We start from the raw sequence: 27421 nt of genomic DNA, 5'->3' as shown, positions 1-27421 counted from the left end.
TCGCCTCATATGACCAACACATGTTGCTGGGGACCTGTATTCTTTCCCAGATTCTCCATCAGTGTGGGATTCCCAAAGAATTATATAGCAAGACAACAGGAGACGATAGTTATGGCTAAACATTATTTTTTTAATCAATTCACAGTTTCCCTGACAAGAACCTAATGCCCATATTTTTGTACACTACCTGTATATACAAGTCTAAGGAAATTACATTTGAACCGGTAATTCAATAACCCTCATTATAATTTATAGCTATTACATATTGCAAAACATTCCTGTCCCTCCCACACGCTGACACAGGTAACTTTATTATTGCTTGGAATAGAAATATTTTCAAATATCAAAAGAAACCAAAAAGAATTATTTTTTTGTAAACACCATGGGCCATGGAATAATCCCATTACAAGCTTACTGATAATCTATATTTTTAAAAATAAAATTAGAAATATTAACATATTTTTTATGATGACCACAATTCAGCAGCTTCCTGCAAAAAATGTTGACCAATTGTTTTAGCCAGTACTTTATGTAAAATTATTTACAGATAAATGCAAACTTGTGACCTTAGTGTTTAAAATTTTATTTAGAATTATCAGTTATGATTGAGGATTTCATAAAAAATTACTAAGAGTAACTCTGGCCATGGTTGAAAATTGAAGTAGCCAGTACTATCTCGCTTTTGAATAATCTGATAAATAAATTATTTTTGTACAATAAGAAATAAATCCACACACAATATTTGCAAGTAACTGTTAAATGCAGTTACAAATATTTACAAGGGTACATAAAATACATCACATAATCCAATAGCAGAGTTGATACAACAAACTTATCTTTGTCTTGAAAAATCCTTTCAAGGCACGTCCGTTATACATTCTCCACTGAGCTAGACTCGAGAAAAATACTGTACAATGTCATTGAGTGACTGCGTTAGTTTACGTTGCTTTGAACAGTATTTAAGTTATCTCACAAGGTGATGCAGGTAATGTACATAATTTACATCCTTGGTGAGACTGACGAGCAGGGATATAGTGCTGACAGTCCAAGTTTCATAATCAGGGCAGGATTTCTTCAAACCCATGACAATGTTAAGAGCATGTCCACACAGACTGCTAGAGCGCAGCAGATGTCACTTTTTCTTGATGAGGAACATGTTGGACGCGAGGAATGTGCGTGGTTGTGGGGCAGGCATCATCCCGAGGCCGCTGAAGCTGGAGCTGGCAGATCTGGCTGGTGGTGTGGTTCTTGAGGATGCAGCAGCTTTCTTCCCCTTAGTGTAGCTGTACTGATTGAAGGAGCTGTTGCTGTAACAAAGCATAGATTGTTTGGTTATGTTAGAGTATTGTGTCTAGGTTTCCTTGTCCCACATGTTCCACTGTTTCAAAAAACGACAGATATTTTGGATCCAATTTCTTTGTTTCTGTGAATAATGTTAAATTTGGTGACATTTTTTCCCAATGTAAATAAACTTGCTTGAAGTTATCTGTGTGATGGTTTCTACATCTTGACACATTAGCTTCATCTTACCTCTTTTTCCCAGAGCTCTTGCCTCGTGTTGAACCTCTTTTGGCCTTTTTACCACGATAATTTTTCTGTTGAAGGGAACAATTTCAATGTTACCATTTTGAATGGTATTATGCATAAAACAAAGTTAATAATGACAGAAATTATAACACTACAGTCCTCCCTAGTTATAATGCCACCTTTCGTCCAGCGGAAAATATGGCATAGTAACAAGGGAGATGAAAAACAGACAGACTTGTATACTGTAAATCCTGAAATTAACGAGAGCGTGAATTAAATGCGAAAAATGCGAGTGGTCTTTGGTCGCTTTTAAACTTCCCATTTATTTCTCCAAATGAGTGTCAACAATAAGACGGCCTAAATATTAATACAAACACGGTTCATTGAGCAGCAGTTGTAACAAGTATATAACAATGTCATTCAAAGAATAGGAATTACACAATGGGCATCCGGTGAGTTATCACTGCTTGGTCAAGAGTTCTACCCACACATGTCAAGCTTGTTGACACCTTCTCCTCATACCAATCAGTGAACTGTTGTTGGTTCAATTATTTTATTGCCTTTGAACTTGCTTAATGCCAGAAAACAGATTAAACATATAAACTGTGTTAATTTTAGAAAAAACACTGTTTATTGTTTATATGGAAGTGTTCTGCTCAGTGCTAATTTGATTAAGGTAAGGATATGTATCATTCCGCTGGGGATGGGGTGGGGGGGGGGGGAGTGGCATTGCTATTGAGTCGCATTTTTGGCCAGGGGTCAGCAGTCGTATTAATTTGGAGACGCATTAATTTCAAGATTTACAGTATCTTGGGAACATTTGACATGCCAAACATTAGCCTTTACTCAAATTGCCTTGCACTGAATGATATAATGCCAGTATGTGATCCCAGCTGTTCTTACCTTGCCCCTCCATCCTGATCCACCTCGTCTCCCGCCTCCGCGACCGCGATTACTTTGGGACTCCTCAAAGTAATGTGATGTCCATTCATCCATCGCCTCCTCGCTGCCTTCATCCTTCTGACTACTGCATCGCCGGTCGTCCTCAAGAGCTGCGGGGAAAGATAAAGACTTCCACTTGTTTGTTTGTTTTAACGCTGTATTCCAGCTGTATGGTGGAGGTCCTTAAATATAGTCAGGACCAGGCAATCCACTGAATGATTCATTCTAACCTCCACAGGCAGACACTGCCAGAAGCTCTACAGGGAGACACTGCCAGAAGCCTCACAGGGAGACACTGCCAGAAGCTCTACAGGCAGACACTGCCAGAAGCTCTACAGGGAGACACTGCCAGAAGCCCAACAGGGAAACACTGCCAGAAGCCCCACAGGGAGTCACTGCCAAAAGCCCCACAAGGAGACACTGCCAAAAGCCCCACAGGGAGACACTGCCAGAAGCCCCACAGGGAGACACTACCAAAAGCCCCACAAGGAGACACTGCCAGAAGCCCCACAGGGAGACACTGCCAGAAGCCCCACAGGGAGTCACTGCCGGAAGTCCCACAGGGAGACACTGCCAGAAGCCTCACAGGGAGACACTGCCAAAAGCCCCACAGGGAGATACTCCTGGAAGCCCCACAGGGAGACACTCCTGGAAGCCCCACAGGGAGTCACTGCCACCCCACAGGGAGACACTGCCAGAAGCTCTACAGGGAGACACTGCCAGAAGTCATACAATGAGACACTGCAACCCCACAGGGAGACACTGCCGGAAGCCTCACATGCAGACACTGCAAGAAGTCATACAGGAATACACTGTGCTGCTACTTACTGGAAAACATGCAGCAGTACTTGGTTGTAATGTCGAGGAATCTCTCGGCACCATAGGCTGAAATCCTGTAGTTTGTCAGGCCATCAATCTCACTACTCTTCATCTCCTCCAGGGTTAAAGGTCGCTTGTCAGCCAACTGCCACAGGATTTGGTTTGTGAACACAGAAGTGTAATTCTTGATGTTGTGCTCTCTCGCTGCAAAACACAAACCAAAACGGTAAATATCAACAGCAACAATCACAAAAAAGAAACAATAGAATGGTTCCTAGTATGACTATTGCTCTAAAATAGATGAGAGACACTGAAACTAACCTATTGTCTTAGCCATGGCCAGCAGTTCCTTGTAGCATTCATCCAGCAACTTGTCATAGTCACTCTGGGCCTCCTGGCCAATCTTTGCCACCTCCGTCCTGCTCTTGCTGCCATGCACTGCAAGCTCCACCTGGTAACCAGCAGTTATGATCAGTCCACACAGGAAATGCTTGCATCCATCATCAGTACTGATAATGCCATTTTGATGCATGATCACCTTCCAATTCAATTCATATTGTGTAGCTGACAGTATATATCAGTTTCAGGTCAAGTGACACCACAGCCTATTTGAACGCTGGGGTGCTCCTGTGTATACGCCCTGTGAAGCTATGCTCTTTTCCCCATCCTTTATTTGTGTAGCTGGCATAATATTCAATTTATTTGGATAAAATATTCTCAGATTCCAAATAGTACAACATACATTACATATACACTGCAACATGAGGCATGAATCATAAATAAGCTGATGATAGCCCACTGACACGAAGATGAATGATGCCAAAAGATGAGGATGGTCAAGCAGGCTCAAAGGTTTTAAACATAGGCTGCATATACCTGTCACATGTTTCAAATTTCGAATTAGTCAAAATTACTGAACAATCTGCAATCTTTGTATCATTTTTCCAACGATCGCAAATACACTGAACAATCTGCAAACTTTTTCCTTTTGAAACTGCTCTGAAATATTTATAGTCACGATGTTTCCACACTATGTTTCGACGTAAATATGCGTATTGCGACACATATCGTATCGTAAACTTGCTGTATCGTTCCACGCCTAATGTTTCAGATGATTTAAAATTTACTAAACAATCTTCAAACTCCTTATTCTGTTTCTAATGATTTCAAATCTGACAAATCTTCTGACAAATCTACAAACGCCTTACAAGATAAGTAAACATTCATCATTTCCCCAAACAGAGATGTTCTCGACACCACCAGTTTCCGGTCTCACCTTGATCTTGCCCTGCATGAGTTCGGCACTCCTCTTGCCCTGCTTGATGTAGCAGACCGCATGCTCCATGGCCGTGATCTGGAGATCCTCCATCAGGATGCAGTCAATCACCAGCTTCCGGAACAGCCGCTCTGCATCCTGACGGGAGTACGCACTGCCCCGCCCATGGAGGGGGTGTCGGTCGTGGCCGGTTTCCTGAATCTTTGTGTTCTTCGATCCTGGGTAAAACATGACTCAGTTTATTACCTACGAGGGCAAACATATCGGGGGTTCATAAAAAACATATGTGCCCCAGGGTCATATCACACCACGAGACAACAATGTATTGTTTTTGTCACTCGGATGACATTGTGGACGTCATTCGAATCTTATTGTGACGTGTGGTTGGAATCATGTCACACTAGAAATGACGTCACAGCTGAAGATTGTTAACGTCATTCGACAAATTCTAGTTCCGCTGCTGTTGCGACTGTCCTGATAGGTAAACACCATAAGTTGTCCCTGTATGTAGATGTCTTCTTTGGTAAGAAACAGTGTTATATAGAACATTATATTCGTTTTCATGTCATACTATGTTTACGACACGAGTGTCTAAATTCCGGTATTTCCTGAGTGAGATAGAGACCGCCTCCGTGGTCTAGTGGTAGAGCGTCCGCCCGGAGAGCAGAAGGTCCGGGGTTCGATCCCTGACCGCGTCATACGAAAAGACGTTAATAGATGGTACTTGTTGTTACCCTGTCTGGCGTTCGGCATTAAGGGGCTAAAACAAGGACTGGTCGGCTCGGAGTCAGTATACTGTGTCTGAGTGGGGTATTCATGTTAAACTGCAGCATGGTATCTCAGTGAGCTAGCACTATAAACGGCATCAGTCCGGACTAGTACAAGCAGCCACGTGCATGCACGTCGCTATATAAATGCAATAATCTTGGACGCGACGTTAAAAAAATAAGTTAAACCCCATTTCACCTCACCTCACTGAGTGAGATAATATCACCTTTTATTATGATCACCATATGCTATCAGTGACAGAGACTTTTGTCAGAGCTGGTGTCTGGTTGTGTCAGACATCAATCAATGTCTTCTCACAATCTACCAAACAAAACCAAATGATCAATATTTCGGTTTGCTTGTTTGTTGTATAACGCTGCACTCATCAATATCATAAATCAAGTCTGGACCAGATAATCCAGTGATTGACATCATAAGCATTGATCTATGCAAATGGGATACAGTGACATGCGTCAACCAATTCAGTAAGCCTGACCACATGATCCCATTAATCATCTCTTACGACAAGCATGGGTTGCTGGAGACCTATTCTAACCCGGATCTTCCCAGGGGTAGCGCTTTATTCAAATTATTGTGACAGTACTAAAACTTGTAAATGTATTTCTTTTTTGGCTTAGTCTTTGAACAATTTACCTACAAGGAAGAAACAAAGTGAGTTATAATTTTATCATATATAAAATCAACAATTTTTCAAACATATTGTAATTAAAAACATTGACACACTTACCTTTCTGTTGGTATATTCTACATTCAGTTTGTGACCTCTATGCTTGCACAGCATAGGTTTTAGGCATGCTTGATATTTAAGTGAAGGTGATGGGCCAAGATAGGTGTTGTTTGAATTCTGACCAATATTTTAACATTTCATTTGATAGACTACCATGAACTGATCCCTATCCGAGTAACATGAGATATGTGTTCACGTTGTTCTGGATCTTGATTTCACTACAACAGGACTCACTTTGATGATAATTGTTGAAATTATCCCCTACCTTTGAAAACTTCCACAAAATGCAGCATTGTGAAGTTTCTCCTGCCAGATGTGAGCTCCCCGACACATTTGACAACAGCCTTGGCATCTTCTGTCACATCCCGCAGCTGGAACTTATCCTACAAATACATAAACAGGACTGGGTAGTTGTGTCTGCCTTCTAGAAGTCACATCACAAAGAAATTAATGAGTAAATGTTCAAAGAGTTTCCTTCCTTGAATTACCATGACATAACAAAGTTGGAACACTTTGTCCTTGCACTCACTCAAATTTGCAAAAGACAAAGATTTTGTCATATTATTTCCACACATGATTGGATCACACCAAGATGAGGAGAGTTTTTAAGTAAAAGACTAAAATAGGACTGTTCCGGTTACATTAGTACACTTTTACCTCATGCATATCTCTGGGGATATCATTAGACCTCAAATAAGTAATATCTTGTATGGGAACAAGTGTGGAATGATCAATAACCACTACTCTGATTCTCAGCAACAACTAACAAATGCCCAGCAGTACTTGACTTGAACTGTCCTGACCTTTGAATCACAGTTGTCACAAACAGAACCCCGGAACTCGTTACATCGGTCTCGGTCAAAGTGATGCTCGCCGAAGTATTGGAGAACTTGTGCCCGGCGACAGTCAGCCACGTTCTCTGCATACTGGACCATACGATACAGGTTGTCGATGTGGACTCGCTTCGATGCATACGTCGCATTCTGGTCCACTGAAGTCAAACCTTCTCATGAGTCTCTTAACAGGAAATGTTAAACCTAGTGCTGTATTTTACAAAACATATTTGCAAGAGAGTGTTTTCTCCACCAAATTATTTTTTAAACTAGAACACTGAAAATGAAAAAAATTATGATCCATGACGCTTGGAACATTTACTTGTTGAGCTGAATAAACATGTACAGTCAAACACTGTTGTGTCAAACTTATGGTTGTCTTGAAGTCATTTTCCATTCCCTAACGTTTACTTCCAGCACAAATATACTTATGTGGTCGCCATGTCTTTATCTTGTGATCACAAATTGTGGAATGTGTTACAGATTGGAATTGGGGTTGATAGTCTTTTTGTTTCATTGGTGTTCTGAAATGATTGATAGATACCAAAATGAACCAGTCTGGTACGCAATATGACTGAACAATCTTATGAAGGGCCTTGATAACTGGAACTGATGTTCCTGCACCTAAAAACGTAAACAGTAACATCGATTGTCACTAAGTATGAAGCAGTTACGGCAGTTGAGCAGGGTTCAAAAACTAAATCGCAAATTGCTAAAGACTTTGGTATCCCTCTATGTTGGAAATTTTTGTCATTTTCTAGCTATTTGTCTTCGATTATGTTTCGTGTAATTTACTTTTCATGCCAATCGGTAAATGTAAGCCAAGTTCAATTTTCAGTTGTGTCGAACCTCTGATAACTCAAAGTATTTACGTAGGTCCCTACAACTTTGACATAATGGTGTTGAACTGTATAAGGATTGTATTACATTGTTCTGATACACAGAAGCCACAATACAAAATTCATCATGATACAGTTACAATACACTATTATAGGTAAATGTTTGCATGACTGAGGGAGTGATATGGTGTGTCGCTGCTTTGAAAAGTATCTAGGATGCCTGGTGGCGCTCTGAAGTTCTTCTGTTGATCTTCAAGCATGTACGATCTCATTAAGGCTAATAATTCTGAAAAATTTGGAGAGCTTGATTCTGTTATGCGTTGTTGGAACGGAACTAATTCCTGCAAGATAGGTGCTTAGTTTTGAACATTTGAGATTCCCTGACAAAGGAATTCTGCTACTTCTGGTAGGATAGCGCTGGCTGTTGTAAACCCTTTATATGTTGCAAACTCATATCATTGCGTTTAATATCATCTTCCTGAGGCAAGGGTGTTAACTGACTATAAAAGTCCAGTTTCCACCCTTGCTGACCTAGGCTGGAATTCCGGTGTAACATTATGGCTGGACAAACGAGTCTACACATAGTCCAATCAAAATTGCCAAACCAACTAGAAATCCGGTACGTAAACAACATGGATTTCAAAGTGCAGATTTCAGTTGATTTGCAAAGCAGGTATACCGCCAACTGGGTGTCGACAGATATTTTGCAAATCTTTTCATGTTTTTAATCAAGGTGCTCAAGTGACTTGATGCACTTCGTGAGCTAAGACCTGTTTTATTACAATATAGTTCTTGATCAATAAGAGTGCTGGCGCTCCATTCTAACCTCTGTCTGATGATCAATAAGAGTGCTGGCTCCCCATTCTAACCTCTGTCTGATGATCAATAAGAGTGATGGCGCCCCATTCTAACCTCTGAGTGATGATCAATAAGAGTGATGGCGCCCCATTCTAACCTCTGTCTGATGATCAATAAGAGTGATGGCGCCCCATTCTAACCTCTGTGTGATGATCAATAAGAGTGATGGCGCCCCATTCTAACCTCTGTCTGATGATCAATAAGAGTGATGGCGCCCCATTCTAACCTCTGTCTGATGATCAATAAGAGTGATGGCGCCCCATTCTAACCTCTGTCTGATGATCAATAAGAGTGCTGGCGCTCCATTCTAACCTCTGTCTGATGATCAATAAGAGTGCTGGCGCTCCATTCTAACCTCTGTCTGATGATCAATAAGAGTGCTGGCGCCCCATTCTAACCTCTGTCTGATGATCAATAAGAGTGCTGGCGCCCCATTCTAACCTCGGTCCCAATAGGTACACTATTTAAAGAGCCACCTACTTTCCACCATGCGCCTGAGTCTCTTGACATCTTGGTAGGAGTAGAAGAGGACACACTCTGACAGCAGCCCATCTCGGCCGGCCCGCCCCGCCTCCTGGTAATATCCCTCCACAGACTTAGGCAGGGAGTAGTGGATCACAAACCGAACGTCAGGCTTGTCAATACCCATACCAAATGCTATCGTGGCGCAAATCACCTGAAAATGTTTTTATCTTATCAATCTTTATACTCAACATAGCATAGTCCCCTTGGTCTAAAATACAAGAAAGTTATAGGAATGTTACTTACACATCTAGTAAATACAAATTGTCAATACAAGAGAATAACCAGCATAGCTTTTCTGCCAAAACAAATTTAAAATGACTAGCAGAAGAATAAGCCAATTTTTTAGATCCAACAAGCTTAACATATAAAGTCTTCATCTGAAGCAACTTTGTTGTGTATATAATTCAGTGACTATGAAGACAAACCTGTAAAGAAACAAGTCTTTTCCCTACAGTTTTCCCAACTTCATGATGAACAGATGACATGCAGGGAAAACTAATTTGTAACTTTATGACGATAGATCAGCATATTGCAAGCTTTCCTGGAAATGTGAAGGTCATGCATACAAGGTGAACGAATACTTCCACCTGGACACCTCATGTTCAGGAGAGGAAATGGATGATGTTGGTGAGTAGTGTAGATGATGTTGGTACTGGACCACCCCACCCGGACCAGGCTCAGGCCCCGAAAATGCTTACATGGAGGTCTGAAGTCATATTAATTATGTGATGATGATCCAATAATTAATCAAACTTCAGCCCCCATGTAAGCATTTTCAGGGCCTGAGCATGGTCCAGGTTGGGTGGTCCAGGTTGGGTGGTCCAGGTGGGGTGGTCCAGTACCCCCATCATCTATACTACTTGGTGAGTGTCTCACCTTGCACCTTTCCCCGTACAGCCACTTGTCCTGTATGGTGACCCTCTGTGTGTCGGCCAGCCCTGCGTGGTAGGACACAGCATCCACCCCAGCCTTCTGCAGGTCCTTGGCGACATTGTCACACTCATTCCTGCAGCAGAATGTAACTATGGTAACAGAGTATTGTAACACCTTTCATACAAAGTAAGACTGCACAGTAAAACCTGTATACCGGTACACTGCAATACACCAATGTTTTGGTATTTTTTAAAAATAATAATACATAACAAATTTAGTTATTATTTGTATTGTCAAACCTAAAATCTACAAAGAAATTCATTCACAAATGATATTACCCTTCAAAATTGACTGACAAAAATGGTCAAAATGCTGAAGTGACTTTTCTCACATTATCTCCCCTGTATCAAAGTCTACAAATAGGCGGCGACAGACCATGTTGGGTAATATTTACTTTAGTATGTAGACAGTAGGATCTGCCTGTACAATCAGTGTCAATCACTGTCAAACACCTCAGCTCTAAATATATCTCAATACACATTGCAACAAAAACTTTTTGCGAAATAGTGATCTTTACCGGGAGAGGCAGTAGACAATGCCGTAGTCCCTTGGGTACTTGTCCTTGATGAACTTGATCACATCAGGTGTGGTAGACTTGGGACGTTTATTCAACACAAGGTACTTCAGGTTGGGTCTGTTGAAGCTCTGCATGAACCTGTGTCATACAATACAAGTATGGAAATGTCCTAATGACCAGATAATCTGCAGTGAAGCTTTTATCATGCAGACCGATTATTAGCAATATTTCTGTTACATTATCCTCATGAGATTTAAAGATGGGTTCTTTTTCTGAAATATTACCTGGTGTATCGTAGATGACAGCCATGTTGGGATTGCCAATTTATAGTCCCAAAACTTTGAATAAATCCAATATTGTCGACTTATCCCCCCATATGAAATAGGACACGTCTTAGATTAGATTTGCATCCTTCAGTATTTTAGTACATCAGCCTCTTCAAAAAGTCTCCATGAGATAAGTAGTGAGTGTGTGTATGGTTTTACGCCGCTTTTAGCAATATTCCAGCAATATCACGGCGGGGGACACCAGAAATGGGCTTCATACATCCATGAGATAAGTAGACTCACCATTTTGGATCCTTCATGCCCAGCTGGTGTAGAATGTCCTTCCTCACCCGGGGTGTTGCAGTGGCTGTCAGCGCCATCATGGGGACACCTCCAAACTTGTCTCTCAATATGTTCAACTTCTTGTAGTCAGGACGGAAGTCATGGCCCCACTAGTATAGAAACACCAAAGTGATACCATATGCTAACATTTTGTATAACCTGGTGGTACTGCCCTCATGGTTGGACTGGGAGTGTTTATTCATGCAATTCTTGCTTTCTCAGCACATTCCTGTGCTTGTAGGTTATGACGTGATAAACATCTAAGACCTGCATCACATTGGGCTTGCCACCGATGTTAAGCTGACATGCAGTGATATAACTGAAATACTAACTCATTCATAGTTGGGTTGACACAAGTCAACAAAGTAAGAACTATATTAGGAATGATTCTGGTAATTACGATCAGAAAGATTTACAATTTTAATGAAAAAAACATTCATTCCTTGCTCTGTAGATTAAATCAATAACACTGTGTTTCACCTACAGCACAATACAATCACAACTATGATAGACCTGTTTGCCACTGTGTAAAATGAATGATTAATCTTCTACCTGGCTGACACAATGAGCCTCATCGATGATGAACCTGTCCAGCAACTTGCGATCATACAGGTGGCGGAGAGATTCCAGGAGCTTGGCGCTGGCAGAGAGCTGAAGGGGACAAGGGACACTTTTAGCAGCTGCATCATTGCATGTTAATATCTCACATACAGTAGGAGCTCGTTACTCCAGACAGTACACCGCCAATGACATCGTACGGATTATTTAATGTATTACGGCATAACACCTTTGAAATTATGTCTGTTTGTTGTTTAACACCGTATTTGGCAGTATTTCAGCTACATGATGCTGTCTGTAAATAATCAAATCTTGACCAGACAATCTAGTGATTGATATCATAAGCATTGATCTACGCACTTGGGATAAGATGACATGCATCAACCAAGTCACTGAGTCTGACCACCTGATCCAGACAACAGAGCATAGGTTGCTGAAGATCAATTCTAACCCGGATCTTGATGGGGTGAAACCATCTTCCCAAGGCAAGGGAGTTAACTGACTTTAAAGTCCAGTTACCACCCTTGCCGAACTAGCCTGGAATTCCTGGGCTCGACAGTAGCGCCACCAGTGGTTATTACGAGTTATGTCCCTTCTAAGCCTCTCCTTTGGACTAATCAGATTCCACCTCTCGAATCACTTGCATTTGTTTCAAACTTAATATTAAGGTGGTGCCTTGTCAAGACGATCTGATCAATAATCAAGATCTATATTGTGATAAAAACGGGTCTTACATAGCGAATTGCATCAAATCACGTGAGCACCTTGATTAAAAACATGAAAAGACTTGGAAATTATCTGTTGACAACGAGTTGGCGGTGCACATGCTGTGCAAATCCTGCACTCGACCGAAAACCGCACGACATTTTACGAACTGGATTTCGATTTCAGTGCACGATTTTGATTTGACTATGCATAGACTCGTTGGTCCAGCCAAAATCTAACTCCATAATACCAGCCAAGTTCGGCAAGGGGGAAAACTGGACTTTTATAGTCAGTTAACTCACTTGCCTCAGAAAGATGGGGTAAAACAAGCATGGGCTGCTAAAGACAAGGATCTTCATGGGGATGAAAATATGTTGACATTAATAACAGTTATCATCTGGAAAGTGCATTCTGGATTAACACTGGGTTTCAATGTATACATACAACAGTAGCAACAGTATGATTATCAAATTGACTTCTTTCCCACAGAAAATAAACATGAGACATGTACTGAGAACAAGTTTACAAAGCATGACCTATTACCTTCTCTGGAGTGACATAGAGTAGTTTGATGCCTGGCTCTCTCTTAGACAGCTGGTGGTAGACATTCTGGGCCTGAGCCTGGTCAATGTCACTTGACAAGTGGGCCGCTGGGATCTGCAGTGACAGTGAGAGAGTGAGTATGGTTTTATGTCGCTTTAATAATATTCTGGCAATATCACAGTGGGGGACACGAGAAATGGGCTTCACACATTGAACCCATGTGGGAAATCAAAACCGGGTCTTCAGCGAGACGAGCAAACACTTTAACCACAAGTCTCCCCCACTGCCCCTCTGTCGTGACAAGCACAATCATACAGCTTTCGTCGAACAAAGGACGAGGAAAACTTGCGGAGATGGGTCAGGTTAAAAGGCTGTCAATTTCTAAATACAAATATCAAAGACATTTTTTGGTGCATTCACAACTGCTTGAGGTATAGCATAGCATCATTTCAAATTAGGAACTAACATTATCATCAATGGACATTCTTTCAGAAAATTCCAACACCTGCTACTAATTGGTGAAAGGTTTTGAAAGCAAGCTTCTAATAATGAAAGTTATTACAGTTTTACATTGAGTCACAAAAGTGCACATATATGGGAAATACTTACATCTAGAGATATGAGTCTCTGAACCTGATCCTGGATGAGAGCTCTCAAAGGGGAGATAACTACAGACACCCCGTTTGTGACTAGAGCTGGAAGCTGATAGCACAAACTCTTTCCACCACCTGAATAAACAGGACAAACACCTTGCATGACAGAACATAGTCTCAAATATCAGAATAGCATCTATAGAATCATCTCTACCACTGTCAAGCACAATAGTCAAGAGTGTAGCCATTTTGAACTATGTATCAGCTTTGATAAGGGAGAGCCAATAGTGACTAACACCATTTTAGTGAAAGCCAACAATCTGATTTGTTGACATCCAAACCATTTGAGATATTGAGCTGATAATCCAAGGATCGTAATCAGAAAATCCAACCTAAGGTCACTGGATCCTGGCATGACTAAGGGACACAACTCAGCTCGACCATAACACCTATCCACTCAACAAAAGACCACAAGAAAAGTTATGAACACAATTATCAGAGGAATTCGCACATTACCTGTAGGCATGAGAATGAATGTATCCAGCCCCAGCAGGGAGGCATTAATGGCCTGGAGCTGGTTGTGTCGGAACTCCCGGAGACCAAACACCTGCTTGAACACCTTGATCAGCTCCTTGCTGTGGGGGAACACATGGCCGTCAAACATCCCGCTGGCGCCATCGTCCTTGTCAGTACCAGCAAACATGGGCTGGTAGACATCTGAACAGTTAAGCATCAGCTACAGTTGTTGGTGTAGACACGAATTAATCCAACCTAGCAGTGTGACTAACAGATCAGTCTCATACAATGAGTTGAACATTTAGGTGTTTAGAGTGAGTGAGTTGGGTTGAATGCCGCTTTGAACAGTATTCCAGTTATATCACAGCGTGTCAGCTTAATGTGGGAGGAAAGCCCGAAGTGACGCAAGTCTCGTTTGGTGAAACCCATGAATAACCTTATGGTGCTGACAAACCTAAAACATAATTGTGGCGAACTTGGATTCGAACCCTAGGTCATATCTTTGTGGCGTGCCCAAGGGATACAACTCCGCACAGCGAATTGCAGTGCCTTAGACAACTGGGCCATCTGTGACCCCTTAGATTAATGGGTTCTTAGCACTTGATAGTTAACCGGAGCTTTCCAATCTTATTATAATTATTGAATACTATCATTTTAGTCTTGTCATGAGTTTAAGAAATATTGGGGTTTTACTGCAACCACGTGCTGTTATCGTCAACAGGTAACTTCTGAAATACATAAACCCATCATCTATGAGTTTTCAATTATGCAGAGAATATTCTCAGACAAATATCAGAGAATAGGGCTGGGACAATACACCAGTTGTGAGATCCGATACATATCATGATACCTTACTCACGATACTTGCATGTGCTCTTATCTGTGGTGTGTAAGCCATCATTTTCATAGACAGGATGGCCAAATACCTGGCACACTGACGATTTACAGTTGGCAGAGTCAAGTATTGCACAACAAATGAAAATATTTATGTTTTCACTATTAACATGATTAACTTGCACTACTGATTTGTGTTTTGTGGAACTGTTATTAAAGCAAACATTTAAGGTCAGAATTGATATTTTGTACTATCCTTATCCACCGATGCATCAGTGTATTGTCCCACCACTATCAGAGAACTCAACTACTATTTCAATTATGTCATCGTCATGTCAAGATTTTCTACCAGCATTGATAAAGGAGAGCAATGAGCAACTAACAAAAGGCAGGTGTGATGGCAACTAACCCTCAACTGATGACAAATCGGGTTGCTGAGAACGTTCCTGGCGTGATGACGAGAATGAAGATGTTGACCTGGACTCGGCTGTATGTGCTGACACAGACGCTGCAAGCAACATTTGAAAGGCAATTATTGATGCTGACCCATGACAAACCCAAGCATCACACATTCTCAAGTCCTAGTTACAGATCATGAGGATAGTAACACTATTTACTTCTAATGAAATCGCTAGAATTATCAAAGAACATATGGACTGTTTGCCACAGCATTCTGAGGCAAAGTTCCCTACAGAACCCATGTTATACTTCGCTTACCCATGTCAAACAGACATCAGATTCATAACTGCTTCTAATAGGTACATACCAGTATAAATAGTAGTTACATGAAATCAGATTCATGTTCAACTGAGAATTTCAGGATTCAATCAGGAAAGAGGAATAATGTCATAAATAATAAGTGAGTTAGTGAGTGTTTAATAATGACACAATCAACAGTATTCCAGCTATATCATGGCAACCTGTAAATATTTGTCAGGACCAGAAAAACCAGTGTACCAGGTATGTTGTTATGTTCAACGACCTACATCAGGGTAAGATGACATGCACTCAACCAAGCCTGACCACCCGATCCAATTTAGTTCCCTCTTATGACAAGCAATAGAGTACTGGGGTCCTATTCTAACCCAAGTGGTCACAAATTACAACTAGTACTCAATAGTTTAGCTACTTCAACTGATCACACTATACCAACATTGTCTAGAACAATGTTTTTCTAACAGCTGTGATAAAAACATTATTGAAAGCAAAGATAAATCTCTCACACGAAAATGGAGGTGCTTGACTGTTGCTGCGATTGTAATTATCCTGAGATGTCTGCATGTCCTGAAAATCTTCAATGTTATACAGATCATCAGGAAAATCATCATCAAAGATGGCGCTGTTATTGGCGGGAGATGGCACCGTCGACTGCTTAGAAGGCTTCATTTTGCCGACGGCAGGCCCTTCTTGGAGGCTGTACTCAAACGTGTAGTTGCCTCCATGTTTGGATGTATCATTGAAGAAGCCGGCACTGTCGTCCATCACTGACGTGCGTTCACCTTGGAAGGAAGACATATTCACACTGTTGCTCACAGAGAAAGGGTCTCGAGGTTCCTGTCTTTGAAATGACTCTGAGTATGCACCATAGGTCACTGAACCACCCAGGGAATTTCTCTGGCTTATTGAATTATATTTGTCAGAAGTGTTCTGGGTAGGGGAATTCTTTGGACTTGTTAACGATTTCCTGAACCCTTTCATATAGCTCATTTTTGACTGTGTAAGTTCGACATCATCCTCAAAGAAGCTATCCCCACAAGGGATTGGCGAGTCTGATCCTAGCTGCATTTTTGTGGCAGTCGTTTTCTTGATGGCAGTGCTTGTCACAGGGAGCGGTGTCTTCACCAAGCTGTGACTGATGTCTGGTGTCTTGAAGGTGGTACAAAGTCGGGAGGAAGACGGTTGCGGCGAGAATAACGTCCTGCTTTCTGAATTAAGGGTGTCATTTTTGAAAGATCTACCAGCAATGCTGTCACTATCACGTCGTCCTGCACTTGAAGTAGACTGTGGGCCCAGGCGTTCTTTGAGTTGTTTCCTGGACATGTAATTGAAAAAACTTTATGAAGAAAGTAAGGTAAACACTATCATCTTTAGTAAAGTTTGTGATACAATACTGCTACAGTGTTCAAACAAGCATGAAATACTCACATCCCCCATCAACGTGACATGCCCGGTTATGTGGAGCACTACCGCCATTTTCAGTCTAAGTCAAAGTCGTTGGCAAGGAAACTTGACATTTTTTTTTTTTAAATACCCCAAACTATCAAAAGGCGGGAGACAATAACCATGAAAGTCAAGGCATCCTTGTCACGACACTATTTTCAAGAAGGTTTAGGGGCCCTACATCTACATCAAGGACCCCAGGATCATCAGCTGATAAATACAACTTCAATCCTTATATTGACATATACATAAATCATAACAACACAATCCATTTAAACACCAAACTTAATTATTCAAAGCGAACTATATTAACATAGAGAGTTGCTTTCGTCATCCGTCCCAAACATTCCATGGGAGTTACATCCCTTGGTTTTACAGAAGTATTAAAATGGCAGCTATGGCAATATCATTCATTTGAAATAGAAGTTTCACCCAGTAAAGCTAGAACTGGAAAAAAATCCGGACCTGAATTCTGAAAATGGATTACCCTATTCGACATAATAAGCGCCCCACTCTAATAAGCGTCCACTGCGACATTTGCTAAGATATTGGGTAGTGAACAATCCCATTTAGCACCCCTTCCGATTGAGCCCCCTATTTTTAATTTTGAGAGCTCCCTGGGCGCTTATTAAGTCGAAATACGGTAATATAAAATGTTCTGTGAACTGTGTGTGTTTGAGTCATACTAAGGCTAAATGAGCTGCTGATGACGGGGTCTACCGCTTGAGTACATGACAGTGTGGAGCTTAGTGAATTCTGTTGGTAAGTAGAGCATTCTCTATTGTAACTTCGAATAGACGCTTCATTTCAGTGACATGACATATAATGAACTGTCTGGCTTCAAAGCCTGCATCATTCATAGCCTGAATAGCATGATGACACCATCCCTATTTGATGCTATTTTTAGACATTGAGGGATTTCCCTCAAGTGGTTCAGTATGTCTCAGCTCGATTGACAAAGTAATCACGCGACCTCCTTCATTGTGAAATGAAGGAATAAGCCTGGTAGTGTTCATCTTTGCGAGGTCACCCTCTACTGTCAATATATACATTTGATTTTCACAGTACTGAGCAAAAAAACATGTTACAGGAACTGTGTCATACTGTGACCCAAGCAACCTTCAATATAGTACCAAGACAAAACTGATGTCATCAAAGCAACTAGCTGAGGTAAAATCCATTGACGACACATCTGTGATTCATGACTAACATGGCAAGCCAATGAACTGAAATAGTTAGTATCTTACCTGAGATACAGAAGTTTCTGTAGTCTGTCATAGTCATGAGAGACGATGTCCATGAGGTCGGCTGAGCTGACTTTGCTGATGATGTCGCAGACCTCGTCCATGACACTGACCAGCTGCTTGTAGTCCAGGTTGTCTGGGGAGATCTGTCACAGTGATTACATTATTAGTAACTGAAAAACCTGAGGCTTTGTACCACATTTGAATGTTCTGAATGTTTAAATCATCCATTTTAATTACCAGGGGCCCAAACACTGTGAACGCTTTGAGAATCTGGGCCAAATATCCTATTTGCAGAAGCCAGGCACCTATACACACAAAATATCAGACAGAAGATTTTATATGAGATGTCGAAAAGTGAATCACGAGACAAAAGGGAATATCTACCATCAATGTATCCATATATAACATTTAACAACACATTTCCTGAAATGACAGAACTGGAGGCTGAACCATGCAGTTTACTTACTTTCTGTTGCATACTGTTTGTAGTACTTTGAGATTCTGCAGGAGAAAATAACCCTCATACAATATGTTCATTTTCTCACAATAATTTATTCAGGATCATACTCTGCATTAAGGAAACCATATGTTAAAAATATCAAATCAAAGGATCTCTATTCCCCTATTTTCTTAAGCTGAATCTCTGTACATAAATGTGTAACCAGCTGATTAAATGTTACACCCTAATAAATCTTATTAGAAGCTAAAGTTAGAGGAGATCACAACCAACCAGTTTTAATAGGTGTGATGTCGAGATTTGCCATCTTCACAGAGCTTGAGCTTCGATCTGTGCAAGGAGCTTGGTGAGAGCTCCTGGCAGGGCCTTGAGCAGCATGAAAACTGAACTTCCTGTCTGCAGTTCCTTTCGTCTTTGGCACAGGCTGCATAACTTTCTGTTCCTCATCTTCACTGTCACTCATGATGATCGGGGTGTGGCGGGCACGCTTACTGATCTGCTGCGGCAGCTCATCTTCATCTTCAGAGTCCTGTGGTGGAATATAACTTCATGGATCACAACTCATACACGCAATGACGATAGGAATCATACATGGTGATATAAAGCAACTGGACAGTATCTATTGTACACTTTTATTGAAAACAAACAAACAAACAATAGTTACTAAACATTTTTTACCTTTTATATCAATAACTACAAATCCAGGCCTGATATAGGAATATAACTCTGCACTGAAATTGGAGTGTCTTAGCCCACTAAATCACTAGTGTCCATACTAAGGTCTGAAGTCCTACCTTAAACAAGTCTTCCATGAGAGAGTTTGAGAAGGAAGACTCATCCAGGTTGGGGCTGCAGTTGCCAGGTTGGGGTAGCTTCCTCCCCGCTGCAGAAGCCCTGGGGGTAGGGGTGCAGGTCTGGGGGCACAAGTTAAATACAGTCTGAGTCACATTCTCTATTTTCCTAACACTCACCACAGTCAATAAAACTGATTCTTAAGATATTGTTTTCCTATCATAAAACTGAGATGACTGCTACATGCTTTTAGATTTTGTGAATATAACACTATATACAATATAGACAGTACTCAGTCAAGTCCTGCAGTTTAGGGCACGTACAGGTGCATGAGGTCATCAACGAACACTGTATTATTGCTGTTACCCAGCCGAATCCCAACATTGTGGCAATCATTCTGCAACTTCATGCAAGTGTTCAGTATTCATCTCCTTGAAAACTAAATGACATTGTGTATCTTCAGTTATACTCTACTTATTCCTATTCTACTTGCAGTCCATCTATTAACACAGAGAGAAACCAGAACAGAAATGTGGATCTATATGTCCAGTTACAGTAAACAACATAATCAGTGACGATTACCATCCACTTTGAGTTCAGTATCTAATTATGTGAGGAACAAGGCTACTATATAACTATACATAAACAATAAGAGTGCAGTGAACTTTGTGAACGTCACAACAAGTACCTCATTCAGTTGGTATCCAACATAGAAGCTGTTGGACAGGCAGAACTACAGGGACCCAGCAAGCTATGCTTGTCTTCCCGTAGGGCAAGAATATAGATTCCCCAGCAACCTATGCTTGTTGTAAGAGGCAACTAAATGGATTGAGCGGTCAGCCTCAGTTACTTGGTTGATGCATGTCAATGTATCCCAGTTGCCTAGATTGATGCTCATGATAGCAATCACTAGATTGTCTGGTCCAGACTCAATTAGGTACAGACTGCCATCATATTGTTGGAATATTGCTGAGTGTGGCATTAAACAAATAAACAAAACCTGACTTGGATTACACCCAGGGCACTGCTCAATTACAATAACACTCTTTCAAACACAGCTTCAAAAAGTGAGAGAATTTACCTTAGGCCTGTTGTCTTGTATAGTTTTGGTGGCACGAGGGGAAACTAGAGTAACATCACAACAAAAAGTTCAGCCGAAACTATCACAGCCATGCAGCATATCAAATAATGAATATTATATATCAGCAACACACGATGTCAAACAAACTACTGATGAAGCAAGCTATAACTACACCGCAGATATAAATAATGTGATTACATCTGCACAAGTTTATTGCTTTAACAGTTAATTGCATGAAACTCTTCACTCTTAAAACTTTAAATAATTCTTTAATTACATACATTAAATGTCACACAATTAGTTTCTTTAAATGAAGCCGGCAGGATGAGAAAGGTTCAATCACTATCAGTACATACCATGGTTTATAGATGGCATGGAGAAGTCATCAAGGTCATCTTCCCCGTCGACGCTGGCCACAAACATCCCCAGTGCAGGCTGAGCTGGCACCTCTCTCTTCCTCTTGGAGGTGTTTCTTGGAGGGGACCTAGAAGACGAAGGGATGCAGGGAACACTGAAACAAGCATAAGGTGGAAATAAGACCCAATCTTTCAATATTTGGTGTACAGATTCTACAGACTCTAAAATATTGAAAAGTGGACAAAAATCATCTGAAAATCATCATTTCCACCCATGCCGAACTCAAGTGGTGACCATAAAAAAACTGATGCATGCAAAAGTAAACTTTACGATGGACAAGATTACACAGACCTGTACAAATCTGTAATGATAGATTGACATATCAATGGATTGCACAATATTTCATGAATAACAATCTAAACACCAAATTTAGTCAAATTAGTAAACAGTTTCATTTGAGATGAACACTATGAAACAGTTTGTTTTGTTTGTTTAGTCATTTAACACTTCTGTCAGCAACATTCCACCTATGTTACAGAGGCCTATAAACAACTGGGCTAGAGTCTGGGCTAGACAACCACTGGTTGATGTAATGATCAATGTTCAACGCTATCTGGGTAAAATGACACGCATCAATCAAGTCACTGAGCTTGAGCATCTGATCCCATTCATTCCCTCTCACATTAGCCTCGCAGGATTACTGCATTAGTTTACTGATTGAGGCATACTATTTCCGTTCATTGGGACATCGGGCGCATTGATGTAGATGGGTTTATTTAATATAATCATGGGAGTCACCGATTGTCTCAAAACTATTTTACATCACTTGGACAGCTGCTTCAATTATTGAATGTAAATGTCCTGATTTTTGTTGCGTTGAGCATCTCACTTTACTATCAGTGCCTTTCATTTGCCAAAAGTCACAAATGGTCCAATCAGAACCAAATTTACACAGTTTGGCAAATAAAGAAGTCATATGGACGATTTTCAATGGTTCTTTACTGCAACTAATAAACTATGGCCAAACAGCAAACTCCAAGAGCAGACAGTCCAAATAGGTTCAGAGATAGATCAATTTTAAGTTTCTTTTCCTTGTCTTCACAGCCTAAACCGACTTCTGATATTGACAAAAATGTTTCTGCTTCAATGACCCTGGTATCGAATAATCACCAAACACAAGTAATATCAACACAAAAAACATGGCGCACCTGACAGTGACCATAGTGGCAGACTGAGAAAGGGAGAAAAACTGAGAAATATGCTTGTCATACAAAATGACTAACGGGAGTGGGTGGTCAGGCTCGCTGACTTGGTGATGCGCTATTGTATCCCAATTGTGTGGATCGATGATCATGACGTCAGTCACTGGATTTTCTGGTCCAAACTCGATTATTTACAGACCGCCGTGATAAAACTGGAATATTGCTGAGTGCGACGTTAAACAACAAACAAACAAACAAACAGATGCCATGTGGAACATCCTGTGTATCACTAAAATTACTTGTGTGTCTACAGCTAGCTTTTCCTTCTGAACCTGCTCTGAAATATTTATAGTATAAAGTTTCCATGCAATAAATATGAGTATCACGATACATGCATTGACCTACATATCATGATACATATCGTATCGTGACCTTGATGTATTGTTTCACCCGTACTGGTAATTGGGTTTTAAGTTTTAATATGAACTGTTCGAGTGTGGCCCCATACGTTTTAAATATGAAGGGGTCCCTATCCCCACACGTTCAGTTTCAATATTTAAATATTTCAACAGTCTGTTGCCTGTATATACAATGTTAAACATAATTAGAAAAAAATATTACAAACACTCATAATCCATACATTCAATTCATGTTTTGTGTAAAACATACAAATGAACTTTGAGAAAGTAAAAATGTCAACAAATGGGTATCCTAAATATTGTGTGTTGAAAATAAGTGCACAAAGTCATTGCTTGTTTAAGTTTTAATAGGGAAACCCGCATATTAACTTCAGATTGACTAAGACCCACCTGTGAGGATTAACTGTTGCCACTGGCTTGGCTTTGTGGGCAAAGGACATGATGGACATTTGACTGCTCCCTCCATTCTGAAATACACCAAAGGACACGTTCCAGTTGTGTGACCAGTCGCAGACATAATGTGTATGCAAGATGGACCACCATCTCTTGTATGTGAGACTGTGGTCCAAGATCAGAGAGAAGAGGTTGGCACTGACTAAAGTGACCACTAGTGACAAGCCTACTTAAGTGTGACAAAAGCAAGTGTGATTAAACCATCCTATAAAATCACTGATAATATGTGTTCAAATGTATGTTCAAAATATATACTTTCTATTCCCTAAACAAAGTTTTGTTTGTTTGTTGTTTAACGCCGCACTCAGCAATATTCCAGCTTTATCACGGCGGTCTGTAAACAAACGAGTGGGTTGCTGAAGACCTATTCTAACCTGGATCTTCATGGGTCCCCTAGACAAAATAAGGAGTTTGGTCATAATTATTGTGTACTTGTAATTGTCTAGTGATTCATGGTATTAGTCAACATGGTCAAGCCATGTGGGGTACTGAATCAAGAATCCAATATCTATCACATGTTTATCTACTTTACATGGACAATCATACTGTGTCTTACCTTCTGTACTTTAGGTGGTGGCTTAGTCTCTCCAATAATCTGTATTCCACAGTTATCTGATGGAGGCACGGCTGGTGGCGGCTTGTTTAGAGACAGGCCTTTTGAACGTTTGAACTTGAAACCACTACCATTAAAAAGGGAAATGTTACAAAAATTTAACATGCTTTAGTATAAAATTGTAAATGTTACATTAAATTGTATATTTATATACTTATCCTGTCTCTCGCTATGCATGTCTTGCTCCTTCGATCCTTAAGTGGATACATGCTTGAACAAATTTCCAGCTTCTAAAAACATTTCACCCGAATACATCACCATGGTCACCACCCAAACAAAAATTGGTCATGCACCATAATCCTGTGTGTGTGACCTTTCACAACTTGATCACCTGACTACCCCTGACACATCATTCCCTTTCTTGGACATCACTGGCTTGAGGAGCTCTGATGCGGGTATGGTCGAGTGAGCATATAGCATGTGAGATAGGATAAGTACATAAAAATACAATTTAATGTAAAATTAACAAATTTTTAAAAGTATCCTATCTCACACTATGCATCTATCCCACAGTTGGACAAGGGGGCACAGATACCCTAGCCTGTAGAGACTACCACCGTGAGATATACATGAGGAAGCTGGTGCTAAACAGTGATACAAACACTAAGCTATAACACTGCCAAGAAGTCATGAGTGGGTAAAAACACCCAAACTTGGCGATGTGATCCTTTTATGCTAGAAGGACATACCATATTCACCATAATAAGTACCCAGGGCGCTCTCAAAATTAGAAACAGGGGACTTTTATTAGAATACTATTTTGGTGAAAGATTGTAAATTTCGTGGTTTATGCTGACAGCCTGAAATGTTTATATACGACAGATATATTTTCCAGAATTTAATTGCCCATAATTAAGGGTGCATATAACGCACAAGTGCGTATTATACACCAATAAATAAGTCTTGTGTACATTGATCAATCAGAAGGGGCGCTAATTGGGAATGTTCACTAGCCAACATATCAGCAAATATCGCCGTGGGCGCTTATTACAGGGCGCCTATTACGTCGAATACGGTAAGTTGTAAAACCTAACGAGGGATACATAAAACCCCATGTACCCTTGTGATCCTGCTACAACGAATTTATCTTACCGACATGTTTTATATAACATTGTCATGAAAAAAGAAGAAAAAAGGTATTCTATGGAACTCAATACACATCTCCACAGGGTGGCAATGAGAAATGATATGGCAGGGGTAGTCGGGTGATCAAGTCACGCAAGGTTTGTTTGGGTGGTGACCATGGTGATGATAGGATGTGTTTGGGTGAAATATTTTTAGAAGCTGGAAACTTTGTTCAAGCATGTTTCTACAAAAGAATCGAAAGAAGAAGGAAGAAATGCATAGTGTGAGCGGATAAGCTTAAAAATTGAACCATACAAAAATCAGACCATTATAAGCAGGAAAAGTCAGCTAAAGTACACCATCATGTACACATTGGTGTAGGTTTCTTTAAGTTTAGCAGTTTAGGAATGATTAGGTCCTACATGCACCAAGGTTCTGTGTTCAAGGATTCCTCAACTCCCCCTACAGTTCTAACAAGGGGAAACCAGAAGCCTGGGTTTTAAACTCTCCACCAGTAGAACCAGACATGACTAAGGGGCACAACTCTGCACAGTGAATTGCAATTCCACTGGAGCACCAGTCATCTTGAGCAAACAAACAGTTGTGAGGTGCGAGATTAGAACTGTCAGTAACAAATGCTAACAGCATAAAACAAGTGAAACATAACTCCTGTTAAAGTGATGGAAACTTTAACGATCAGGTGAACACATCTGATGTGTATTTTCCATTTTTCTTAAAGTAACGTCACATAATAATCTGATAGCTTTCATTACCCTTTCTTTACAACTCTGTTTCCTATTTCCATGTTGACTTTACTGCTGCATCATGCGTAGACTTGCAAAAGGAAATGTATAGTCAGCAATCTTGCACTGAAATACAACAAACTGTTGTTGGAACAACATACAAACACAAAGGTTACAGGTATTTATATACTAAATATTAAAATATCAATAACATAAATCCACCATGATACAATATGAATCACAACATTTGACTATACTCAGTAAAATTTTAGAGGGTACATTGTAGATACACTTTGTATCACAATCAACAAAATAGATGGGAGTACTGCACTTTACACAGCACACTTTATTTGGATTCAGGTAAGTCATGCGGAACTTGTGGAGGTTCAAACTTTATGAGTAAGTTAGCCTACTCTTCACCATGGGGCCATACATGCTATCACATGTATTGCTTGTTTACCTGGATCCACTTGCACTAAGCGATCTTCTAAGCACATACTTTAACACAGAACTATAATAGTCATAGCTCTAAGATGGTTTTGTTCAAATGGGCCAGGGCCCTTGTGTTTGAGCAGAAAGGGGTGCAAAACCCTCATGATCATTTCCAAAAAGGGGGCCCTAACCATATGATGCTAACCCTAATTATTGTAAAATCGGGACATGAGTCCCAAAGAGGGGCAGGTCAGTCTATTGCTAACTGTCATGAATTCTTCATGGTCTTTGGCACACAAATCTAACACTGATAAATCATACTAACACATTTATTAACAAGTACATGTATATGTCACAGCGCAAATTCAAGGCTTTTCAAACTATTTTGGTTATTTTCAAGGCTTTTTAAGGTTGACCCTTAAAATCAAGACTATTCAAGAGGGACCTTAAAATACAAGGCCTTTTCAAGCCTGTATGAACCTTTTGAATAGAGGTAGAGGTAATGCCACTTCAAAAACATTCCAATTTCCAGAAGCTATAATTAAAAAAGAAAGAAATGTTGACTATCAAGTAGTCGTGACAATTTGCAATGAGTCATTGTTCGATCACAAAGTGAAATTATTGTGCCCCGATTTTCATATGTAAACAGTCGTCAGGGTGTGTGGATTACCAAATTTTCTGATACCGAGATATAGAGTCCGCAATAATATAGAAGTAGACTAATCATGCTAATACTGACAGTCTTGTACCACTATGCTTCAGCCATTCATCGTCTTTTTTTCTATTCCATGGATAAATTAGTGGCACTTATTGACTGTATCTCTTTACTTCAATTAACTCTTGGATTACTTCATAAACAGAATATTTTATGGTCAGTGTTACCATTTGACAAGTCACAGCGTCCAATGTGTGCTCGGCACTGGAATTGTCATAACTATTTGGAAGTGTCTGAGATCCTAAATCACTGTCATAGATTGTCACTGACACACAAAAATGTATTTACTAAACTGTCATTTCTGCTGAACCTTTAGTCCGTATTTCTGACAAATTAAGGTTATTTGTAAACAAACCAAATCGGTAATCAACTGGTTAGGTCCTACAATAAAACGACGTGAAGTTACCTGTGTCAATTCAACATATTTTCTTCAGGCAAATATTCGTTGATAATGATGACAAGATTCAGCTTGTTTCTTAATTCAGTTCACTTACATCTTCGAAATAAACACTCTAAAGCAAATGATACATCTTGTAAAATAGCGCCATTCCCTCGTGAATTTTCACTAAATGTGCAAAACCGAAAAGAAGAAGGCAAGATACACATTGATACGCCTAGTAAGACAGCATTCATTTTAAAACTACAAGGAGAATTGAAGGTTAATTTTGAAAAGCAAAATCGGATGCATCATTTCTTAGACATAGGGAGAAAGAAAATAATGTAGAAATCATTTTCCAACAGAA

The 27421-nt window shown here is 40.3% G+C and overlaps 1 protein-coding gene across 1 annotated transcript; it reads right to left on the bottom strand.

Annotated features, from left to right (window-relative positions):
- Window positions 1-109: 109 nt before the first annotated feature.
- Window positions 110-27421, bottom strand: LOC124136884 (Bloom syndrome protein homolog). The gene is made up of 28 exons (XM_046502913.2): window positions 27085-27421; window positions 25562-25657; window positions 23667-23790; window positions 23048-23124; window positions 21036-21190; window positions 20680-20723; window positions 19601-19720; window positions 19080-19335; window positions 18816-18850; window positions 18350-18492; window positions 16166-16974; window positions 15352-15450; window positions 14109-14309; window positions 13609-13727; window positions 13000-13113; window positions 11746-11844; window positions 11155-11303; window positions 10586-10723; window positions 10012-10141; window positions 9091-9286; window positions 6884-7071; window positions 6346-6463; window positions 4565-4782; window positions 3610-3739; window positions 3298-3492; window positions 2431-2579; window positions 1531-1595; window positions 110-1307 (listed from the first exon to the last, which is right to left on the bottom strand). Exons 2-28 carry the CDS (start codon window positions 25591-25593, stop codon window positions 1133-1135), a joined length of 4278 nt encoding a protein of 1425 aa, XP_046358869.2. The 5' UTR covers window positions 25594-25657; window positions 27085-27421; the 3' UTR covers window positions 110-1132.

Source organism: Haliotis rufescens, unplaced genomic scaffold, assembly GCF_023055435.1.
Source record: "Haliotis rufescens isolate VD_foot unplaced genomic scaffold, xgHalRufe1.0.p SCAF_1, whole genome shotgun sequence".
In the NCBI taxonomy this organism is placed as follows: domain Eukaryota; kingdom Metazoa; phylum Mollusca; class Gastropoda; order Lepetellida; family Haliotidae; genus Haliotis; species Haliotis rufescens.
This window is presented reverse-complemented; position numbering and strand designations above follow the sequence as displayed.